At 49.9% G+C, this 19,793-nt stretch overlaps 1 protein-coding gene across 1 annotated transcript in view; it reads left to right on the forward strand.

Moving 5' to 3' along the window:
- The window catches only part of CCDC180 (coiled-coil domain containing 180), a 618,906-nt gene that overhangs the window by 513,237 nt on the left and 85,876 nt on the right, over positions 1 to 19,793 (forward strand). The window contains exons 31-33 of the mRNA XM_086924739.1: positions 9,088 to 9,232; positions 11,438 to 11,598; positions 19,033 to 19,170. Coding sequence (XP_086780865.1) covers positions 9,088 to 9,232; positions 11,438 to 11,598; positions 19,033 to 19,170 — 444 coding nt within the window. The remainder of the gene's footprint in view (positions 1 to 9,087; positions 9,233 to 11,437; positions 11,599 to 19,032; positions 19,171 to 19,793) is intronic.

The following is a 19,793-nucleotide window of genomic DNA, read 5'->3' on the forward strand; positions in this document are numbered from 1 at the left end:
GGGAAATAAAAAAGGTGCAAAACCATGGTATAGAGCACAATTGTCAGGACTTAATGTGACTGACAGCATAGACTGCTACAGAAAGAACTTTAAAAAAGAAGAGCCCATCATGGGTTTGACACCTGTATTAGGTCATCATAAATGTGGCACCTGCCTCTGTTGCGAAACAACCATACAGGGCACTGTTTTTCAACATAGGGGAATATCATGGAAACATGAGGTTTTCAGCAACTGCAAATCGAAATTTGTAGTTTATGGAGTCATATGCCCATGCAACTGTCTGTACATTGGGAAGACAGAGCAGGAAGTGCGTCAACGCATAACGCAACACAAATCGAGACTGAAGAGAAAAGTTGAAAATGCCCCGTTAGTAAACCATTGGAACAAGAAGCAACATGGACTAAATGACTTTAAATGGACAGTGATATCCAAGATAGAAAAGAACCCTCGAGGAGGCGATATGAGCGTTCTGCTGTCCAGAAGAGAAGCCATGTTAATTGTTAAATTTGACACTGCAGTGTCTGGTTTAAATGAGCTTTCCGAAATCTTCAAATTGTAACCCCCCGGACGTTTTTGTGTACACCTGACGTCTCTGATCTACAGCTTGCTACCCTCAGAGGTCAGATTATATTTTCCAGATATCTGTAAGCCCCGCTGCATACCATGCTATATTGCAGCATTGTGAGCCTCTAGCTCGCTATGGACCGCCCCTGAACCATCCCCCTTGACTGGCGAGGCTCACTATATAACGTGCAGCCACTCGCGATCAGGTAATGCGCATGCGCGAGTGATTAGCGCTTGCAACGACGCCGACCGATTGCGGGCATTCAGTACCTTCGTCTATGAACTTGGTAAGTTTATGCTGCCCCCCCAGCCCCTTAGCACGTAGTCTTCTAGTTGTGAGCAGCCTTCGCCCCACGCTGCTATTTTTAACTTATGCCGTCGTGTGTTCTAGGTTTCGACAGCACACCGGACTCTCGCCTGCTTGTGCTGACGCTGTTTTCTCCTACGGAGAATGCCTGATTAACACAGGCTCCCCGCTCCTGATCTCAAGGTGATTATTGACACTACAGCGATGCCGAGTGTATTAACGTGATTCTATTCTGAGGCTTGAACCTTTCCTCCTGTCGTTTTATTATACAGGACGCGCTGATCCCCACAGCATAAGACACGACGCCCTACAGTCCCTTCAGTCCAGGTTTCCACCCTTTTTTCCGCGCTAGGACACCTCACGCTCGCCTGAGCGGTAAGAGATTCACTTGAGGCTTGCACCCCTTGATTTCTCGACTCTTCAATTACTACCCCCACGGTATAACTAAATTTAATTTTTTGTCCACAGAGGGTTGGGTCCCCTCCCTCAATACTTCCCTGTCCCGGACTACCGCCATCAACATCAGGTGGTAAGTCCCCCACCGCCCTGACCTCTCTCAGTAGCAGCCAACCAGTGGGTGGTCACTGTTCTCTTCTTTTTTAAAGTTCTTTCTGTAGCAGTCTATGCTGTCAGTCACATTAAGTCCTGACAATTGTGCTCTATACCATGGTTTTGCACCTTTTTTTATTTCCCATTGGGAATAGTTTAAGACTGGGGTCCCACTGAGTTTAAGAGATTCTGAAGTGTGTGACTATTCTATGAGAATTATTAATGTGTCTACCTGTTATGTATTGGCTACTTTTGTTATTCGTCATTCTTCATGTTTTATAAGAAAAATTTCTATTCTCTTCTTTTCTCTTCTGTTTAGTTGCCCGAGGCCCTGATGAGAATCTCCAAGGAATTATAGGAGATTCGAAACGCGTAGGCCCATCCTCACACTGGTCTGCCAACTGATCTAAGAGTTACAACTTTGCATAGATCATTAGCTATTTGTTGGACACTATCTAATTTTCGTTGGATTTGCTAAAGATTGTTTGAAATTGCAAAATCTTTGTTAATGTTCTATTTTTTATTACAGAGTACAAATAGTGTGTTCATATTAAGGCAGTACTAGTGTTTCCGTTTCTCTTGTTGTAGATAATGTATATATGGTATGTGTGAGATTAGCTTGTATGCTGTTGAATGTTTGGGGAAAGTGATATGATTGTAGGAATGAATGGTGGTTCGCTCCAAATTGATTGCTTTTTCATGTGTCCCCTTTGCACTCTTGTTTTTTCCTTCAATGTTTCATTTCCAAATGTACAAACGGATTGTATAAAATATTATTGAATACATAATAAAGCTGCGACTAAAAAGCATTCCCTTTTCTGAATTTGATTTTCAGTTAGTGGAGGATTTATCTCAGTTTTCATTCACTATTATCAGCACTGGCACCCCCTTCTGTTGTTTATACCATCTTAAGAAGGGCCTCCCGGCCCGCAACTGAAAGCGGCAACGTCTTCCAAAACGCCGTACTGCCCTGAAGTCCCCGGATAGCTCTACCCGCATTACCCTTTAGCAAATCCGTTTGTTCATGATAGATACGGGTCCCCGTGTACATCAAACAATTATATTCCCAGTTCACACCATCAGTACATAAGGGGCCCTCATCTACCGGGACAGTGGGGAACAGGCATGACTTTGCCAAATTGACTTTGAGGCCCGCCACCAGTTCGAGATCTTGGAGTAAGCGCTTTTCTCCTAGGAGGGCATCCTCTGTGTCTGCTAAAAACACGAGGAGATCATCAGCATAGAGCGCGATGTAGTGAGTAAGGCCATGTACATGAAGACCCTCATATCGCCGCCCCGTTCGGGCTTGGGCCGCTGGAGGTTCAATGGCCAGAGCAAATAACAGAGGAGATAGTGGGCATCCCTGACGTGTGCCTCTGCTCATCGCACACATGTCCCAGATCAAGCCTCCTGTTTTAACTCGGGCCGTAGAATACCTATATAACAATGCCGTCCAGGACACAAACTCCTCCTCCAGACCAAAAGTGGGCATAATCTGGAACAAGTAAGGCCATTCTAAGCTGTCAAAAGCGTTTTCGATGTCAACCAAAAACATGGCAGCGGGCGCCTTCGGGTATGTATCAGCTTCCAATATGCGGAGGAACCGCCGTACATTGACAGCCGTGTTCCACTTTGAAATGAATTCCGCCTTGTCTTCGTGTACTAAGTGGGCCATATGGGGGAGAAGGCGAGTCGCCAAAATCCGACTTAGAATCTTATAATCAGTAGGAAGCATGGAGAGTGGGCGGTAAGCGGTCCTATCAGAGGCGATATCCCGGGCTTCAGTAATCGGATTATGATGGCTTCGCGGGTAGGGGCTGGGAGATGGCCTACCCTCCTTGCCTCATTATAGAGAGTCACTAATTTTGCCGCTAACAGATCAATATAAGGCAAATAAAACTCTACTGGCAATCCGTCCGCTCCGGGAGTTTCTTCTGCGCCATTTGCTTAATCGCTCCTCTCACTTCCCCAACGTAATATCCTGTCCTAATAATTCAGCCTCCGACTTATCAAGCTCTGGGAGGCCAGCTGCAGCCAGAAATTCCCCGAGAACATCCCCGTTCAATGCCACATTGCCCTGATAGAGCTCCTTGTTGTAGGCGTAAAATTGTTCATTTATTCACTGTTGCGTGTAACAAAGTTCTCCCGTTGGGCTACATAATTCTAAAATGACCGTCCCCAGTCTCGCTGGGTTGGCCAGCCAAGCCAGCAACGCACCAGATTTGTCATGCTCCGCATGAGCACGCACTATGTATTTCTTATAGTAAAAACAGCGCAGCCTCTCAACCCCCACAGCTACTGCTTCCCTCGCTGCTAGCAAATCCCTTTGGCTATGAGGCTGCTCAGGTCTATCACGCTCTCAATCTCGCAAGCGCTATTCCGTAGTTTCTATATCATGGAGTAGAGTTTTTCGGACCCCAAGCATATTGGTAATACACAGACCTCTCACCACTACCTTAAAAGCAGCTCACTCTACAGCAGTCGAAGATGCCGTACCCGTGTTCTCAAGGAAATACTGGTTTACCCCAGTCCCCACCGCCTCCCAAAATGCTGGACCTTCAAAGTGCTCTGGTTTTAACCGCCATTTTGGGATTGCGGGGCGCGTCTCGGACCACTGAACTCGCAACAGCAGGTGGTTATGATCTGAAAGTGTCCTGGTGAGGTACTCGCTATGTTTGACTGCGGTGTGCAAATCTGGGAACAAAGTATAACATCTAGTCTAACATGGAGTTCGTGTAGCTCTGAAAAAAAGGAATAGTCACGCTCAGTCGGGTGATCCGCTCGCCACGTATCCACCAGTCCCCAGTGTGTCTGCCAATCCCTCCTGACATTAGAGATTTTATGAATAGGTGCGGTAGGGAGGGGTGGATGAGATCTATCTAGAAATACATCAGTGATGGAATTAAAATCCCCACCCATAATCACAGTGCCAGTCAAATAGGATGCCAATTTCCCAGACAATCATGTGAAGAAAGCGAGTTGATCTATATTAGGTGCAAACACACTACCCAGCGCAACATCTCTGCTGTTAAGCCTGCCCAACACCATCACATACCTCCCCTCTGGGTATCACACCAGTCGGAAAGGGAACCCCGCCCTGACCAATATCAATACTCCTCGCACAAAGGCAGAATAAGCGGTGTGGAAGACCTGGTCTCTCCATCTGCGCTGCCAAGCAATGCCCTCCTGACCTGTGATGGGTTTCTCTTGAAGGAAGGCTATTTGAATCCCCCTGCGCACTAAATAAGCGTGTATCTTATGGCGACGATCCATGGTGTGCAGGCCCCAGATATTCCACGATATGCATTTTAATTTCATCAACGATCCCATGACGCAAATTGTGCCCAATGTCCCATGAAATTTCTAATAGTGCCACCCCCGTAGAACAACCCCAACCCCCCAACTCTCCCTCCCAAGGACAGTTACAATCGAACAAGCTCCCATCCAAACTATAGTAAACTAGAATAAACCCTCCAACTGATTCAGAGGTAGAAGTGGATGCAGTTGCCTAGGGCCATGACCAGCTCACAAGGCAGCAGCCGTACTGAAATAAAGCTAGCTGAGAGACCTTGTATACAGTGTGAGACCGATTACATTCAGAGGAAGACAACCGTTATGGTCTGCCAATTTAGTCATACAATGTCATCCACACTCTGAGGCGTTACAACAGGGAGCTTCACACTGCATCTATAGGATGTGTCCGAGTCATTGCCTGCCGACTCTTTAGTAGACCCAGATTCATCGTCTGTTGGAGGGGGACTCCGACTGTGTGACAAGGACACCACTGCCTGTAACGCCGCAGCTCGTTCCGTTTCAGCTTGTGTCGTGGAGGGCTTTATGTGGGCTCTCTTCCGCGACCTCCGAGGCACGCGTGCCCCGGGATTCTTGTTCCTCTGCCATGTCCCCTCACCGTTCACAGCGCTCGTCAGTCCGCCCTTGTAGCCTTCCAGCCAGTCCCATGCCTTCGCAGTTGAGTCGAAATAGTGAGCGTTGTCCTCAAGAGCAATGCGCAGTCGGGCCGGGAACATTAGGGAATATTGAATCCCTTTAACTCTCAACGCTTTCTTGACCTCTGGATAGGAGGCTCGCCTCCTCAGAACCTCCAGGGTATAGTCCGGAAACAGGGTGACTCTACTATTGTCCACAAGGAAGGGTCCCTCTGCTCTTGCCCTTTGCAGCAGTAAGGCCCTGTCTTGAAAATGGAGCAGGCGGGCCACCACAGGTCTTGTCGACTGCGCAGAGCCAGCAGTTTAGCAGGTACTCTATGAGCCCATTCCAGTGTGTAGAAGGTGGACATCCCCTCGGGGGCCACTACAGTCTTGAACCAGGTCTCAAGGTAGGACACCATATCACCCCATTCTTTTCCCTCCGGCAGACCAAGCACTCGAACATTATTCCTCCGATTACGACCAGCAGTCACTTATCAGCAGAAGGAGCCCAGTCATATGTTGGTCCAGGCATTAAATAGTGGTACTGTGCTGAGTAGGTATAGCGCTTCACTTATGCACCCCTCCAACACGAAACTAAGTCCAGCACGCAATTGTGGTTCAATGCCAGATGCTCTAAGTTCAGGGTACAAGATTCTGGCCTGGATCTTGTAAAACCTACGCCACCTCCAATGCGCCAAGTAAACCCGGCTCAGATCCGACAGGCCCCATTATAAGATGGCAGCGCCTCCACCCGTGACCAGGCTGCAGTGCGCACTTTCTTCTGAGCTCCCTCAACAGTTCTCAGGAGCGCGCCTCATTCCAGAGCCACTTCCCCGCTACAATGGCCCTCTTGATCCATAGGGCTGTTGCTTCAGCAAGAGATGGCCTTTGGGAACCCCGGATCAGCTCTGCCGCCCTCTTGAGTATTGCCGCAGGGGGATGGGGCCCACTCGCTCCGCTCTCCCCCGTTGGTGCTCACTCTGGAGAAATGCGAGTTCCAGTAGTACTGGTCTCCTCCAGGTAAAGCGCCCCTGTAGCTTGCTCCTCAGAGATCCCGGGATCTCTCGCCAGCAAAGTTGTGGGCCCACATGATGCCTCCCAGCCGGGGTGTCGCGTATCACCTGGAGCCGTCTCTGCCGATCAGAGGAGCAGCCTCTGCTCCTGGGATCACTTCGGGGAGCACCGCTCCCAAAGCCCGGCACCAGCAACCTCCATGAACTGCTCGATGGCTTCCGACTGCTCCGCTAGGTGTTAGCCTGAAGCAGGACGCATCAGCACAGCCCAGGCCAACACGATTCACAGGATAATTGTACGGCTGGTCCGAAGCTCCTCACTCACGCGTCCGCCATCATCCCCAGGCAAGCCACGCCCCCTCTTTTTTGTTTGATATTGTTTTTTCACCGGCCTGTAACTTCATAGAAGATTGCATTGGTTGAGATCCAATGTTGGAAGCAGTACCTTTTACATCAGTTCCAGTAACCCTTGCACTGCTGCACTGCTGCTCCCAGGTACACCAGCCATATTAAAGAAGGGCAAAGACTAGGTGAAGAGTGTAGGAGTCTACTGAGAAGAGGACCAAGCTGTTGAGTTTCAATTCAATTAAACTCACAAAAAAGGTAACCGGACGGTCTGTCTATTGATCACACAAGAATGTGTTGTTTTTGAGGGAACAGACAAATGTATTTGTTAAGACGCGAACCCTCACTCCCCCTGAGCTGACATGCTTCTTCCTTTGGTTCCTTGTTACACACTGTGACCGCAAGGTACACAGTGTGGGCTACAACTCTCCCTCAGGAGAGGAGCGCAAGGTGTTTTATGCCATCCAGTGTAGGTTGGAGTGGGGGCAGAGTGCAAAATGAATTTAAAAAAGTGAGTTAAAACTATCTCATGGATAGACAAAGATAACTTTAATAGTGCCTCCAGTGGATTAATCTAAAATCAGCGAAGTGAAAAATAGGGATATGGAAGTTCCCTAAAAAACTAAGGTCAACATGTTTCTGCCTGTTAGACCGTCCGGTTCTTGGCATTCCTCAGGACCAAACTCCTAGTCACTCTGCTACTATTGTGAAAGAAATAAGGTAAAAAATACCCATAGTACTAGCTGCAGTACGGTCCACCGTCAAAATAGGACTATTTGTGTACCTCCTCCTTCATTTAGATCCTTTAATGGCAGGTCTCAGCCATCTAATTGTCTGTTTCCTGCCTCTTTAGAAAAGCTCGAAGGGGGATTCGATTCAAGCCATAAAGTCTAAATGAGAGTGACTCATTTCCAGTTACTGTGGCCTGGCTTGGGTTTGATACTTTCCCTTATAGGTGGAAATCTTTTTCACTCTTTCACATCCTGCCTGTTAGACCAAACACCATATCATTGATGCACATGTCTGCCTGTTAGACCAAACACCATACCATTGAGGCACATGTCTGGCCTGTTAGACCAAACACCATACCATTGAGGCACATGTCTGCCTGTTAGACCAAACACCATACCATTGAGGCACATGTCTGGCCTGTTAGACCAAACACCCTACCATTGAGGCACATGTCTGGCCTGTTTGAGCAAACACCATACCATTGAGGCACATGTCTGGCATGTTAGACCAAACACCATACCATTGAGGCACATGTCTGGCCTGTTAGACCAAACACCCTACCATTGAGGCACATGTCTGGCCTGTTTGAGCAAACACCATACCATTGAGGCACATGTCTGGCCTGTTTGAGCAAACACCATACCATTGAGGCACATGTCTGGCCTGTTTGATCAAACACCATACCATTGAGGCACATGTCTGGCCTGTTAGACCAAACACCATACCATTGAGGCACATGTCTGGCCTCTTTGACCAAATACCATACCATTGAGGCACATGTCTGGCCTGTTAGACCAAACACCATACCATTGAGGCACATGTTTGGCCTGTTAGACCAAACACCATACCATTGAGGCACATGTCTGGCCTCTTTGACCAAATACCATACCATTGAGGCACATGTCTGGCCTGTTAGACCAAACACCATACCATTGAGGCACATGTCTGGCCTGTTTGATCAAACACCATACCATTGAGACACATGTCTGGCCTGTTAGACCAAACACCATACCATTGAGGCACATGTCTGGCCTCTTTGACCAAATACCATACCATTGAGGCACATGTCTGGCCTGTTAGACCAAACACCATACCATTGAGGCACATGTCTGGCCTGTTTGAGCAAACACCATACCATTGAGGCACATGTCTGGCCTGTTTGATCAAACACCATACTATTGAGACACATGTCTGGCCTGTTAGACCAAACACCATACCATTGAGGCACATGTCTGGCCTCTTTGACCAAATACCATACCATTGAGGCACATGTCTGGCCTGTTAGACCAAACACCATACCATTGAGGCACATGTCTGGCCTGTTTGATCAAACACCATACCATTGAGACACATGTCTGGCCTGTTAGACCAAACACCATACCATTGAGGCACATGTCTGGCCTCTTTGACCAAATACCATACCATTGAGGCACATGTCTGGCTTGTTTGACCAAATACCATACCATTGAGGCACATGTCTGTCCTGTTTGACCAAACACCATACCATTGAGGCATGCAGCCTGTCTGCTTGACCTTGAGCCAAGACATTGAGAGAAGCAGCCCACCTGCTGACCTCTTGCCAAGCCATCGATGCACGCAGCCTGCCTCAAGCACTCTGATCCATGTTTACTCTGTCTTTCTCGTGCAGGAATTCTACAAGAAAAAAGAGAAACGCTTCATCGGAAGGTCTGATTTCCTTAAAGACACATTTGAAGAGTGTGCTCACATGTTGGTGCAGAAGTTGCTGTCCTACCAGAGCCAAGGAAATGAATACTACAACGCCTGCCTGCAAGGTAAGATTGGATTCCTAAACACAGGATCCCGCTTAGCCTGTGGCCGACTACCAGCCGTGCCCTCACCTGCATGCAAATGTGCTAGTGTTCCATTAGTGCCCCTTTTATACCAAAGTCCCAACAAAGATGTATTGCTAACAGTTCCCATTGAGAACTGTTGAGTTCTATACAGCCCGTGTCCGGATATCACAATCTGTGGTGCTTAAGAAGTTGTAACACAGATCCACTTTGGTGCTAAAATGCTGAATACAAGTAACTAACTGAAACTGGTGCAACTCATCTTTTTGCAGCGGGAAACAATGTTTACAACGCAGTCATTACATCGCACTACATTTACAACGCAGTCATTACATTGCAACATCCTTTACAACGCATGTCACTACAACACAGCCATTACATTGTATGTCACTCCAACGCATGACACTACAACGCATGTCACTACAACGCAGGCATTACAACGCATGTCATTACAACACATACCATTACAACGCATAGCGCCTCTACACTATTCAACCCTTTCCCTACTGTTGCACTCTCTGGAGTTAGAATAGTAATTTTTACCCTCCTGCTATCCAACGCTTACCTTAAATGCAATGTAATGGTATGCGTTGTAATGGTATGCATTGTAAAGGTATGATGCGATGTATTGGAATGTGTTGTAAATGTAGTTTTAAAAAATACGTTGTAATGGCATGCAATGTAAATGTATGTGTTGTAAAGGATGTTGCGATGTAAAAACGACATTCGATGCTTGGTGGGCGACATTTCAAGATCGGGTCTGATAGACCCCAACACTGATGTCAGTGGCAGACTCCCGGTTCTGTTTTTTTACTATACAAAAATTACTACTTGGTTTTTGTGAGGCTATTTGAAGGCCTGTGTTGAAATCGTAGGATTTATTAAATACATGTGTAATGTACTGCTGAGCTAGTTATTCTTTGTGGTCATTGAAGTCCCATGAACATATGTTCTAGGAAGTAAAAGTGCTCTGAGACCCAAGAGTAACGGGTCTCACCTTCAGCCCAGAGAGACTGACTCTGAAAGTGAGGAATATACATGTATAAGACATCTAAAATGGCCTCCTGGGGCAAGAAACTATGGGATTGGCTGAGGGTAAACAGCCCAAAAAGGAAGCGGACTGTCTGCATATCTGATATCTGTGTGTGCCACCTGCAAAGTTTGAACATGTAACATATATACGGAAATGAAAGTCCTAAGATTCTGCAACCCACAGGTGGGAAGTCCAGGCAGTATTACAAAAGTGACTCTGCTTATTTAGAGCCCTCTGCAATTCTACCTTTGAGGGTACACTTCCGGCCATATGTATCAACACATCTCCCCATAGACACAGAATGGGCAAAATCCTTGATACATCTGGCCCATAGATTGCTAAAATGGAAGCGTTACTCCAATGAGCTGTTTTGCCAGCGATGATGTTAGCAGTAAGATTACAAACGCGTAGAGTTCTCGCAGGGTTCAGCGCTTTAAAATACCGAATTTACAAAACATTTCTATGTTATCCACACCCCGGGAGCCTCCTTGCCCAGGAAAGCACCGAATAATAGGACTGCAGAAGAAGCGTTTACCCAGGATTTGTGCCAATAAACTGCTGCTCCACTTTCTTCTCCCCCATTACTGTTTTGCTCAATAGAATAAAACCAATGTTTTCATAGTGGGAAAACCAGGTTAAGGTAATAGATGGATGTCAAAGACCGCAGAGGGGCAGCGGAGGATTGTGTTGGCTTTAGACAGGTCTGCTGCATCGCTAATGTGAAAACTGCATGTTGTATCCGTCAACATCCCTTGAAGGAATGCATTGATGTGATAACCGGTGGGGTTACATCTCAGCCTTGTAATTGGGAGTATTTGGACAGAAAGCTCATGCTCATTCGATAATGGTCTAGTTGGCCAATTGCGGAGTGAACCTAAATGTTCTTACAATGTACTGTATGAACAATGGGCGGTCACTTGGACTGGCGGATATAATGAGCCTTACTTGGAACCCGACATATGCACTTGGTGCCGCAAGTCACCGAGAACCCACCTTTACTACTTTTGATGTCCAGTTTGCAACTATGGTTCTTTTGTAACTTTGCATCTCTTTCTCTGGCGTTCAATGGACCAACCACGTATCAGCATCCTAAGTCACACGCAAAGAAGTCGATCCCAAGCCTGACCGAGCCTCTGTACCTCTTGTCTCCGTAGAGTTCCGGGAACAGCTGGAAGAGTGCGAGCAGCTGCTGGCACAGGTCCCTCCCTTGCTCATGAATGACCTCCAGAAACAACACCTGGGAGAGCTTCGAGGAGCTATTGAGGAGATCCAAACCAGCTTCAAATCACACATGCAGGAGCTGGACGCTGCCAAGGTAGGTTCTGAGAAGTTCACCTCCATAGCAGATCCTTCTGTCGTCTGACCCTGTCACCCCAACAGCTGGAGTTCAAGTTCAAGTTCAGGGATTTGTATAGCGCACTGATCACTCAGAGGGTCTCAAGGCGCTTGGGAAGGGGGTTCAATTTTTGTCGAATAGCCAAGTTTTGAGTTCTTTTCTGAAGGAGATGTGGTTTTGAGTAAGGCGGAGGTGAGTGGGAGTAAGTTCCAGGTCTTGGCCACCAGGAAGGAGAAGGATCTGCCACCCATGGTGGATTTTCGGATGCGCTGGACTGCTGCGAGGGCTTGATTGGACGATCTCAGTTGGCGGGTGGGTGTGTAGAAGGACAGTCGAGTGTTGAGGCATTCGGGTCCTAGTTTGTATAGGGCCTTGTGTGCGTGGGTGAGAAGACGGAATGTAATTCTCTTGTTGACGGGAAGCCAGTGGAGGTCTTTTAGGTGCCCGGTGATGTGATCTTGGCGAGGGATGTCCAATATGAGTCTCCCTGATGCGTTTTGGATGCGTTGGAGTTTTTTCTGTAATTTTGCTGTGATTCCGGCGTAAAGTGTGTTACCATAATCCAGTCGACTCGTGACCAGTGCGTGGGTGACTGTCTTTCTTGTGTCGAGGGGGATCCAGCGGAAGATCTTTTTGAGAATACGAAGTACGTTGAAGCAGGAGGATGAGACTGCGTTGACTTGTCTGGACATCGAGAGAAAGGAGTCTAGGATGAAGCCCAGGTTGCGTGCGTGGTCTGTGGGTGTGGGAGCTGTGCCCAGAGCGGAAGGCCACCAAGAGTCGTCCCAGGAGCGTGTTGCTTAAGGGCGCTAATGACCTCCTTTAATTTTGCTTTGTGAAGTTGCCTTGGACAAATGATGTCAATAATATGTTATATATAGCAATTAAAAGTTTAAAAAGTACAAACATTGATACTGGGAAAAGAGGATGTCACCTGAACAGCGCTCTAGAGGTGAGTGGGGTTTCCCAATTTAGAAAGTCACCTCCCTCATTTGACTAGGTAAGACCAACAGGAAGCCTAATCTAACCCATCATGGGCACCACCATCTGTGTCTGCCACCTAGGCTTTGACCGCTCAACAGTTGGGCTTTGGTGTGTTAATTATGTCTGATTTTACCTTGTTGTAGTGCTTTAAAACATGTGGGAGGGGATTTTGAGCTTCAACAGGTTCAGGCGCAGTTCTAGTTGGTGATACTTCCATACACCACCGTATCAGCAGGGGACAGTGCTTTGCCAGTGTTGTATGTTAGCCCAGGGTGTACATGTACCTCAGTGACGTTATCGAGGAATGGCGGGACACAATTAATATTAAGTGCCATGACAACAGTATCAGACAACAGTGGAAAGCAGACAGAGTTTGTGTTGTATGTACAGGAACTACTGCAACAGGGACCGGAGGAACTGTAGAGCTCCATAGTTCATCACCTACAAAAGTATTGTATGGGGTAGGTGGGGCGTTCGGCCCCCAGTCTTCAGAAGCATGAGGGCAGAAGAGATTAGGAAACCTGGATGGAATCACTTTAACAGAGAGGTGTTTTAACTTATAGTTTTTCTCTAGGTGAGGAAAATCTAGGTTACATCTGGCAAAGGTAGGGTATTTTGGTCCTGAAGAATGCCTTGGATACATGTGTCACTGTTTAAGGGCGGGAATGTGTAGACGTAGAACAAATGTAAGGAAAGTACCCTAACTGGTATCTAGTTTCTTCCACTCCTGCAGTTGTTTTTAATATTGTGTGGAGCAGGAAAAATTCATTTTATTTATATCTCACCCGCCTCAATACAATTTTGATGGCACAAACTCAAGACCAATCACAACAGATATTGAATTCTCATACACAGAGAACACAAAAGCCCTCCAAGAGCTTTGGATGAGCCCGCTCTGCACCAGCAATGTGCTGACGGAGGAGCACCTCTTTGATGAAACATGACATAGCTGGAGCCTGGGTGAGCTCGCCTGGCACCGTCTGGTGCTGACGGAGGAGCACCTCTTTGATGAAACATGACACAAGGGGAGCCCTGGGTGAGCTCGCCTGGCACTGTCTGGTGCTGATGAAGGAGCGCCCTTATGATGACGCATGATATGACAGGAGCCGTGGGTGAGCTCGCCTGGTACCGTCTGGTGCTGATTGAGGAGCGCCCCTATGATGACGCACTATATGACAGGAGCCTGGGTGAGCTCGCCTGGCACCGTCTGGTGCTGACGGAGGAGCGCCCCTATGATGATGCATGATATGACAGGAGCCGTGGGTGAGCTCGCCTGGCACCGTCTGGTGCTGACGGAGGAGCGCCCCTATGATGAAGCATGATATGACAGGAGCCTGGGTGAGCTCGCCTGGCACCGTCTGGTGCTGATTGAGGAGCGCCCCTATGATGAAGCATGACACAAGGGGAGCCCTGGGTGAGCTCGCCTGGCACCGTCTGGTGCTGACAGAGGAGCACCCTTATGATGAAGCATGCTATGACAGGAGCCTGGGTGAGCTCGCCTGGTACCGTCTGGTGCAGACGGAGGAGCGCCCCTATGTGATGACGCATGATATGACAGGAGCCGTGGGTGAGCTCGCCTGGCACCGTCTGATGCTGACGAAGGAGCACCCCTATGATGACGCATGATATGACAGGAGCCCTGGGTGAGCTCGCCTGCCACCGTCTGGTGCTGACGGAGGAGCGCCCTTATGATGACGCATGATATGACAGGAGCCCTGGGTGAGCTCGCCTGGCACCATCTGGTGCTAACGGAGGAGCGCCCCTATGATGAAGCATAATATGACAGGAGCCTGGGTGAGCTTGCCCGGCACCGTCTGATGCTGATTGAGGAGCGCCTCTATGATGAAGCATGACACAAGGGGAGCCCTGGGTGAGCTCGCCTGGCACCGTCTGGTGCTGACAGAGGAGCACCCCTATGATGAAGCATGACACAAGGGGAGCCCTGGGTGAGCTCGCCTGGCACCGTCTGGTGCTGACAGAGGAGCACCCTTATGATGACGCATGATATGACAGGAGCCGTGGGTGAGCTCGCCTGGCACCGTCTGGTGCTGACGGAGGAGCACCCCTATGATGACGCATGATATGACAGGAGCCGTGGGTGAGCTTGCCTGGCACCGTCTGATGCTGACGGAGGAGCACCCTTATGATGAAGCATAATATGACAGGAGCCGTGGGTGAGCTCGCCTGGCACCGTCTGGTGCTGACGGAGGAGCGCCCCTATGATGAAGCATGATATGACAGGAGCCGTGGGTGAGCTTGCCTGGCACCGTCTGGTGCTGATTGAGGAGCGCCCCTATGTGATGACACATGATATGACAGGAGCCGTGGGTGAGCTCGCCTGGCACCATCTGGTGCTGACGGAGGAGCACCCCTATGATGAAGCATGATATGACAGGAGCCGTGGGTGAGCTCGCCTGGCACCGTCTGGTGCTGATTGAGGAGCGCCCCTATGTGATGACACATGATATGACAGGAGCCGTGGGTGAGCTCGCCTGGCACCGTCTGGTGCTGACGGAGGAGCACCCCTATGATGAAGCATGATATGACAGGAGCCGTGGGTGAGCTCGCCTGGCACCGTCTGGTGCTGACGGAGGAGCGCCCCTATGATGAAGCATGATATGACAGGAGCCGTGGGTGAGCTCGCCTGGCACCGTCTGGTGCTGATTGAGGAGCGCCCCTATGTGATGACACATGATATGACAGGAGCCGTGGGTGAGCTCGCCTGGCACCGTCTGGTGCTGATGGAAGAGCGGCCCTATGATGAAGCATGATATGACAGGAGCCCTGGGTGAGCTCGCCTGGCACCGTCTGGTGCTGATAAAGGAGCGGCCCTATGATGAAGCATGATATGACAGGAGCCGTGGGTGAGCTCAGCTCGCCTGGCACCATCTGGTGTTGACGGAGGAGCGCCCCTATGATGACTAATGATATGACAGGAGCCGTGGGTGAGCTCGCCTGGCAACGTCTGGTGCTGATTGAGGAGCGCCCCTATGATGACGCATGATATGACAGGAGCCTGGGTGAGCTCGCCTGGCACCGTCTGGTGCTGATTGAGGAGCGCCCCTATGTGATGACACATGATATGACAGGAGCCGTGGGTGAGCTCGCCTGGCACCGTCTGGTGCTGACGGAGGAGCACCCCTATGATGAAGCATGATATGACGGGAGCCGTGGGTGAGCTTGCCTGGCACCGTCTGGTGCTGATTGAGGAGCGCCCCTATGTGATGACACATGATATGACAGGAGCCGTGGGTGAGCTCGCCTGGCACCGTCTGGTGCTGACGGAGGAGCACCCCTATGATGAAGCATGATATGACAGGAGCCGTGGGTGAGGTTGCCTGGCACCGTCTGGTGCTGATTGAGGAGCGCCCCTATGTGATGACACATGATATGACAGGAGCCGTGGGTGAGCTCGCCTGGCACCGTCTGGTGCTGACGGAGGAGCACCCCTATGATGAAGCATGATATGACAGGAGCCGTGGGTGAGCTCGCCTGGCACCGTCTGATGCTGATTGAGGAGCGCCCCTATGTGATGACACATGATATGACAGGAGCCGTGGGTGAGCTCGCCTGGCACGTCTGGTGCTGATTGAGGAGCGCCCCTATGATGACGCACTATATGACAGGAGCCTGGGTGAGCTCGCCTGGCACCGTCTGGTGCTGATTGAGGAGCGCCCCTATGATGACACATGATATGACAGGAGCCGTGGGTGAGCTCGCCTGGCACCGTCTGGTGCATGACGGAGGAGCGCCCCTATGATGACACATGATATGACGGGAGCCGTGGGTGAGCTCGCCTGGCACCGTCTGATGCTGATTGAGGAGCGCCCCTATGTGATGACACATGATATGACAGGAGCCGTGGGTGAGCTCGCCTGGCACGTCTGGTGCTGATTGAGGAGCGCCCCTATGATGACGCACTATATGACAGGAGCCTGGGTGAGCTCGCCTGGCACCGTCTGGTGCTGATTGAGGAGCGCCCCTATGATGACACATGATATGACAGGAGCCGTGGGTGAGCTCGCCTGGCACCGTCTGGTGCATGACGGAGGAGCGCCCCTATGATGACGCATGATATGACAGGAGCCGTGGGTGAGCTCGCCTGGCACCGTCTGGTGCTGATTGAGAAGCGCCCCTATGATGACGCATGATATGACAGGAGCCGTGGGTGAGCTCGCCTGGCACCATCTGGTGCTGACGGAGGAGCGCCCCTATGATGACACATGATATGACAGGAGCCGTGGGTGAGCTCGCCTGGCACCGTCTGGTGCTGACGGAGGAGCACCCTTATGATGAAGCATGATATGACAGGAGCCGTGGGTGAGCTCGCCTGGCACCGTCTGGTGCTGACGGAGGAGCGCCCCTATGATGAAGCATGATATGACAGGAGCCGTGGGTGAGCTCGCCTGGCACCGTCTGTTGCTGATTGAGGAGCGCCCCTATGATGACGCATGATATGACAGGAGCCGTGGGTGAGCTCGCCTGGCACCGTCTGGTGCTGATGGAGGAGCGGCCCTATGATGAAGCATGATATGACAGGAGCCCTGGGTGAGCTCGCCTGGCACCGTCTGGTGCTGATGGAGGAGCGGCCCTATGATGAAGCATGATATGACAGGAGCCGTGGGTGAGCTCGCCTGGCACCTTCTAGTGCTGACGGAGGAGCGCCCCTATGATGAAGAATGATATGACAGGAGCCGTGGGTGAGCTCGCCTGGCACCGTCTGGTGCTGACGGAGGAGCGCCCCTATGATGAAGCATGATATGACAGGAGCCGTGGGTGAGCTCGCTTGGCACCGTCTGGTGCTGACGGAGGAGCGCCCCTATGATGAAGCATGATATGACAGGAGCCGTGGGTGAGCTCGCCTGGCACCGTCTGGTGCTGACGGAGGAGCGCCCCTATGATGAAGCATGATATGACAGGAGCCGTGGGTGAGCTCGCCTGGCACCGTCTGGTGCTGACGGAGGAGCGCCCCTATGATGACGCATCCCACCTAGTGAGGGGTACTGTCCTTTAAAAAAATATATTTTTCTCTATTAAATCCTCCACTTAATCTGATTGATTACTGTGTCGTAGTCATCATAAAATTACATATATAAACATGATCATTAGGCGTCTGCATTTTAACTTCTCTTTGGACAGAGCCTAACTGTAGTTTGATGTCTCTTATAATACTTCAGCAGTGTCAGAGAGCAGCGGGGTATAGATATAGTTAAAGGGTTGGCGCAGGAACCAGGGCAGCAGTATCAGGGAGCAGTGAGAGGCAGATACAGGTCAGGTGTGGATACGGACAGGTACCAGCACAACAGGGTCTGATAGGTGCAGATACAGTTCAGGTGTTGGTATGCACAGGTGTCAGGGCAACAGTATCAGGGAGCGGTGGGTGCAGGGACAGGTCAGTTGTTAGTAGGTGTGTACCATGGCAACAGTATGAGGAATAGTGGAGTGCAGGAATGGTGCATGCAGGCGCCATGCCCTTACATCCGGGGCACAGGAGTGCATTCGAGGGTAATGGAGTCAGGTGTGTGTCAAGGTGTGAGTCGATGCCTGGATTTAGAGGTTCAAGGGTGAGAAGATGGTGAGGCCTTGTGGACAATGTTGGTGTGTGCTGGTGGGAGAAGCTTTTGAGAAGGAGGTGTGTACTAATGGCTGAGGGGATTCATTTTCTGGGATTAAACTGGTTTTAAGGGTAGTTTCCTTTAACTAAAACACTGGTGGCTTGGTTTGGTTGTATCAAAGTCGTAGGCATGACTCTGAACAATTGTAGACAAGTGCTTGCTCGGAGTTGGTTGTAAGTCGGAGGTGGCTGCTCTGAGGGTTTCAGTGTGCGGTTTATGTTATATTGTTCTCATGGCACTGGTTTTACAATAAGTCTAGCATATGTAGTGCATCTTTTAGAGCTGCCCTGAGTCCCAGCAGTGGTGCTCATGTCTACAGCTTGCTTTCAGTTTCGCCGCCACACTTTGAACGAGTTGTAGGGTTTGTCTATCTTGGTGTCTTGGTCTAAAAGGAAAGCGCCGCTGGCATCCGGCACAGAGAGTTGTTATCCCTTGAGCTGAGACTGTGCAGCCACCCAGGGATGGGGAGCGTTGCTACGCCAGCTACCTGGACACAGCATAGGTGCACAGCCAAAGAATGTGGGATCCTGCCATGCTGGGAGAACACATCAGTCCTTCTTGACCTTGTTGTAAGGCATTGTCGCTCATCATTGTTCACAACGTTTGTCCTTGCTTTTGGTAGGGCTTAGGGACGCAAAGATGATTTTGCTTTTTCTGAAAGCCTTGACGACCCATGTGTGCAGCTGTTCTTTCTTAGATTGCAAAGGTCTTTTATTGGAGGTCGGACGTCGGTGCCCTCGTTGAGCTTGTATTGCTTTAGAAATATGTTGCATGATTGACTGCTCACCGCTTTCATTTGATTTTCGATTCTAAGGCGGTGAACAGAAACCTGCTCCGTCCAAGCCTTGGGCATCCAGACAGCCACCAGGAGCTCTTGGCACTGTGCCAACAGGAAGAGGAGCGGCAACGGATACTGCTCGATGCCATCTTCATCAATACCCAGAGCCTGAAGGTGGGTGCCAGGTATCAGAACACAGCCCTTAAACGATCACACTGGGGTACTAGGAGGGACCCCTAGCAGTCAGACCTACAGTCCCAAAGCATACCAGGCGTTACCCTCCACTGCCACATCGCCTGTCCTGAGGCATGAGGTACCGCTCCATGCCAATCTCGAAGTGACCATGTGTAGCCTGAGCTACCCACTTCACCCCCGAAGGACCCTCTACTCGCTTTCTCCGGCTTGCAGGTGTGAATCCTAATAATATAAAATGTCAGGTAATATGGCAACTTTTTTGGGGGGAAACAGATTTTATTCACTTTCATCTTGTCAATTAGTAACAGTACATGTCACCAATAGGGTCTCAACATGTCTTAAGCAGGAGGTGCTAACAATCATGGTTGTTGGTAATAAGCCCACTTTCATACACATTACAGGTGAGACTGTCCTCAATTTAGTAATATCTCAGAGTGTTATTGAAGGGGGGAGAGGAGAGGAGAGGAGAGAGAGAGAGAGAGAGAGAGAGAGAGAGAGAGAGAGAGAGAGAGAGAGAGAGAGAGAGAGAGAGAGAGAGAGAGAGAGAGAGAGGGGGAGAGAGAGGGAGAGAGAGAGAGAGAGATAGAGAGAGGGAGAGAGAG

Source organism: Lissotriton vulgaris, chromosome 5, assembly GCF_964263255.1.
Source record: "Lissotriton vulgaris chromosome 5, aLisVul1.2, whole genome shotgun sequence".
Lineage (NCBI taxonomy): Eukaryota > Metazoa > Chordata > Amphibia > Caudata > Salamandridae > Lissotriton > Lissotriton vulgaris.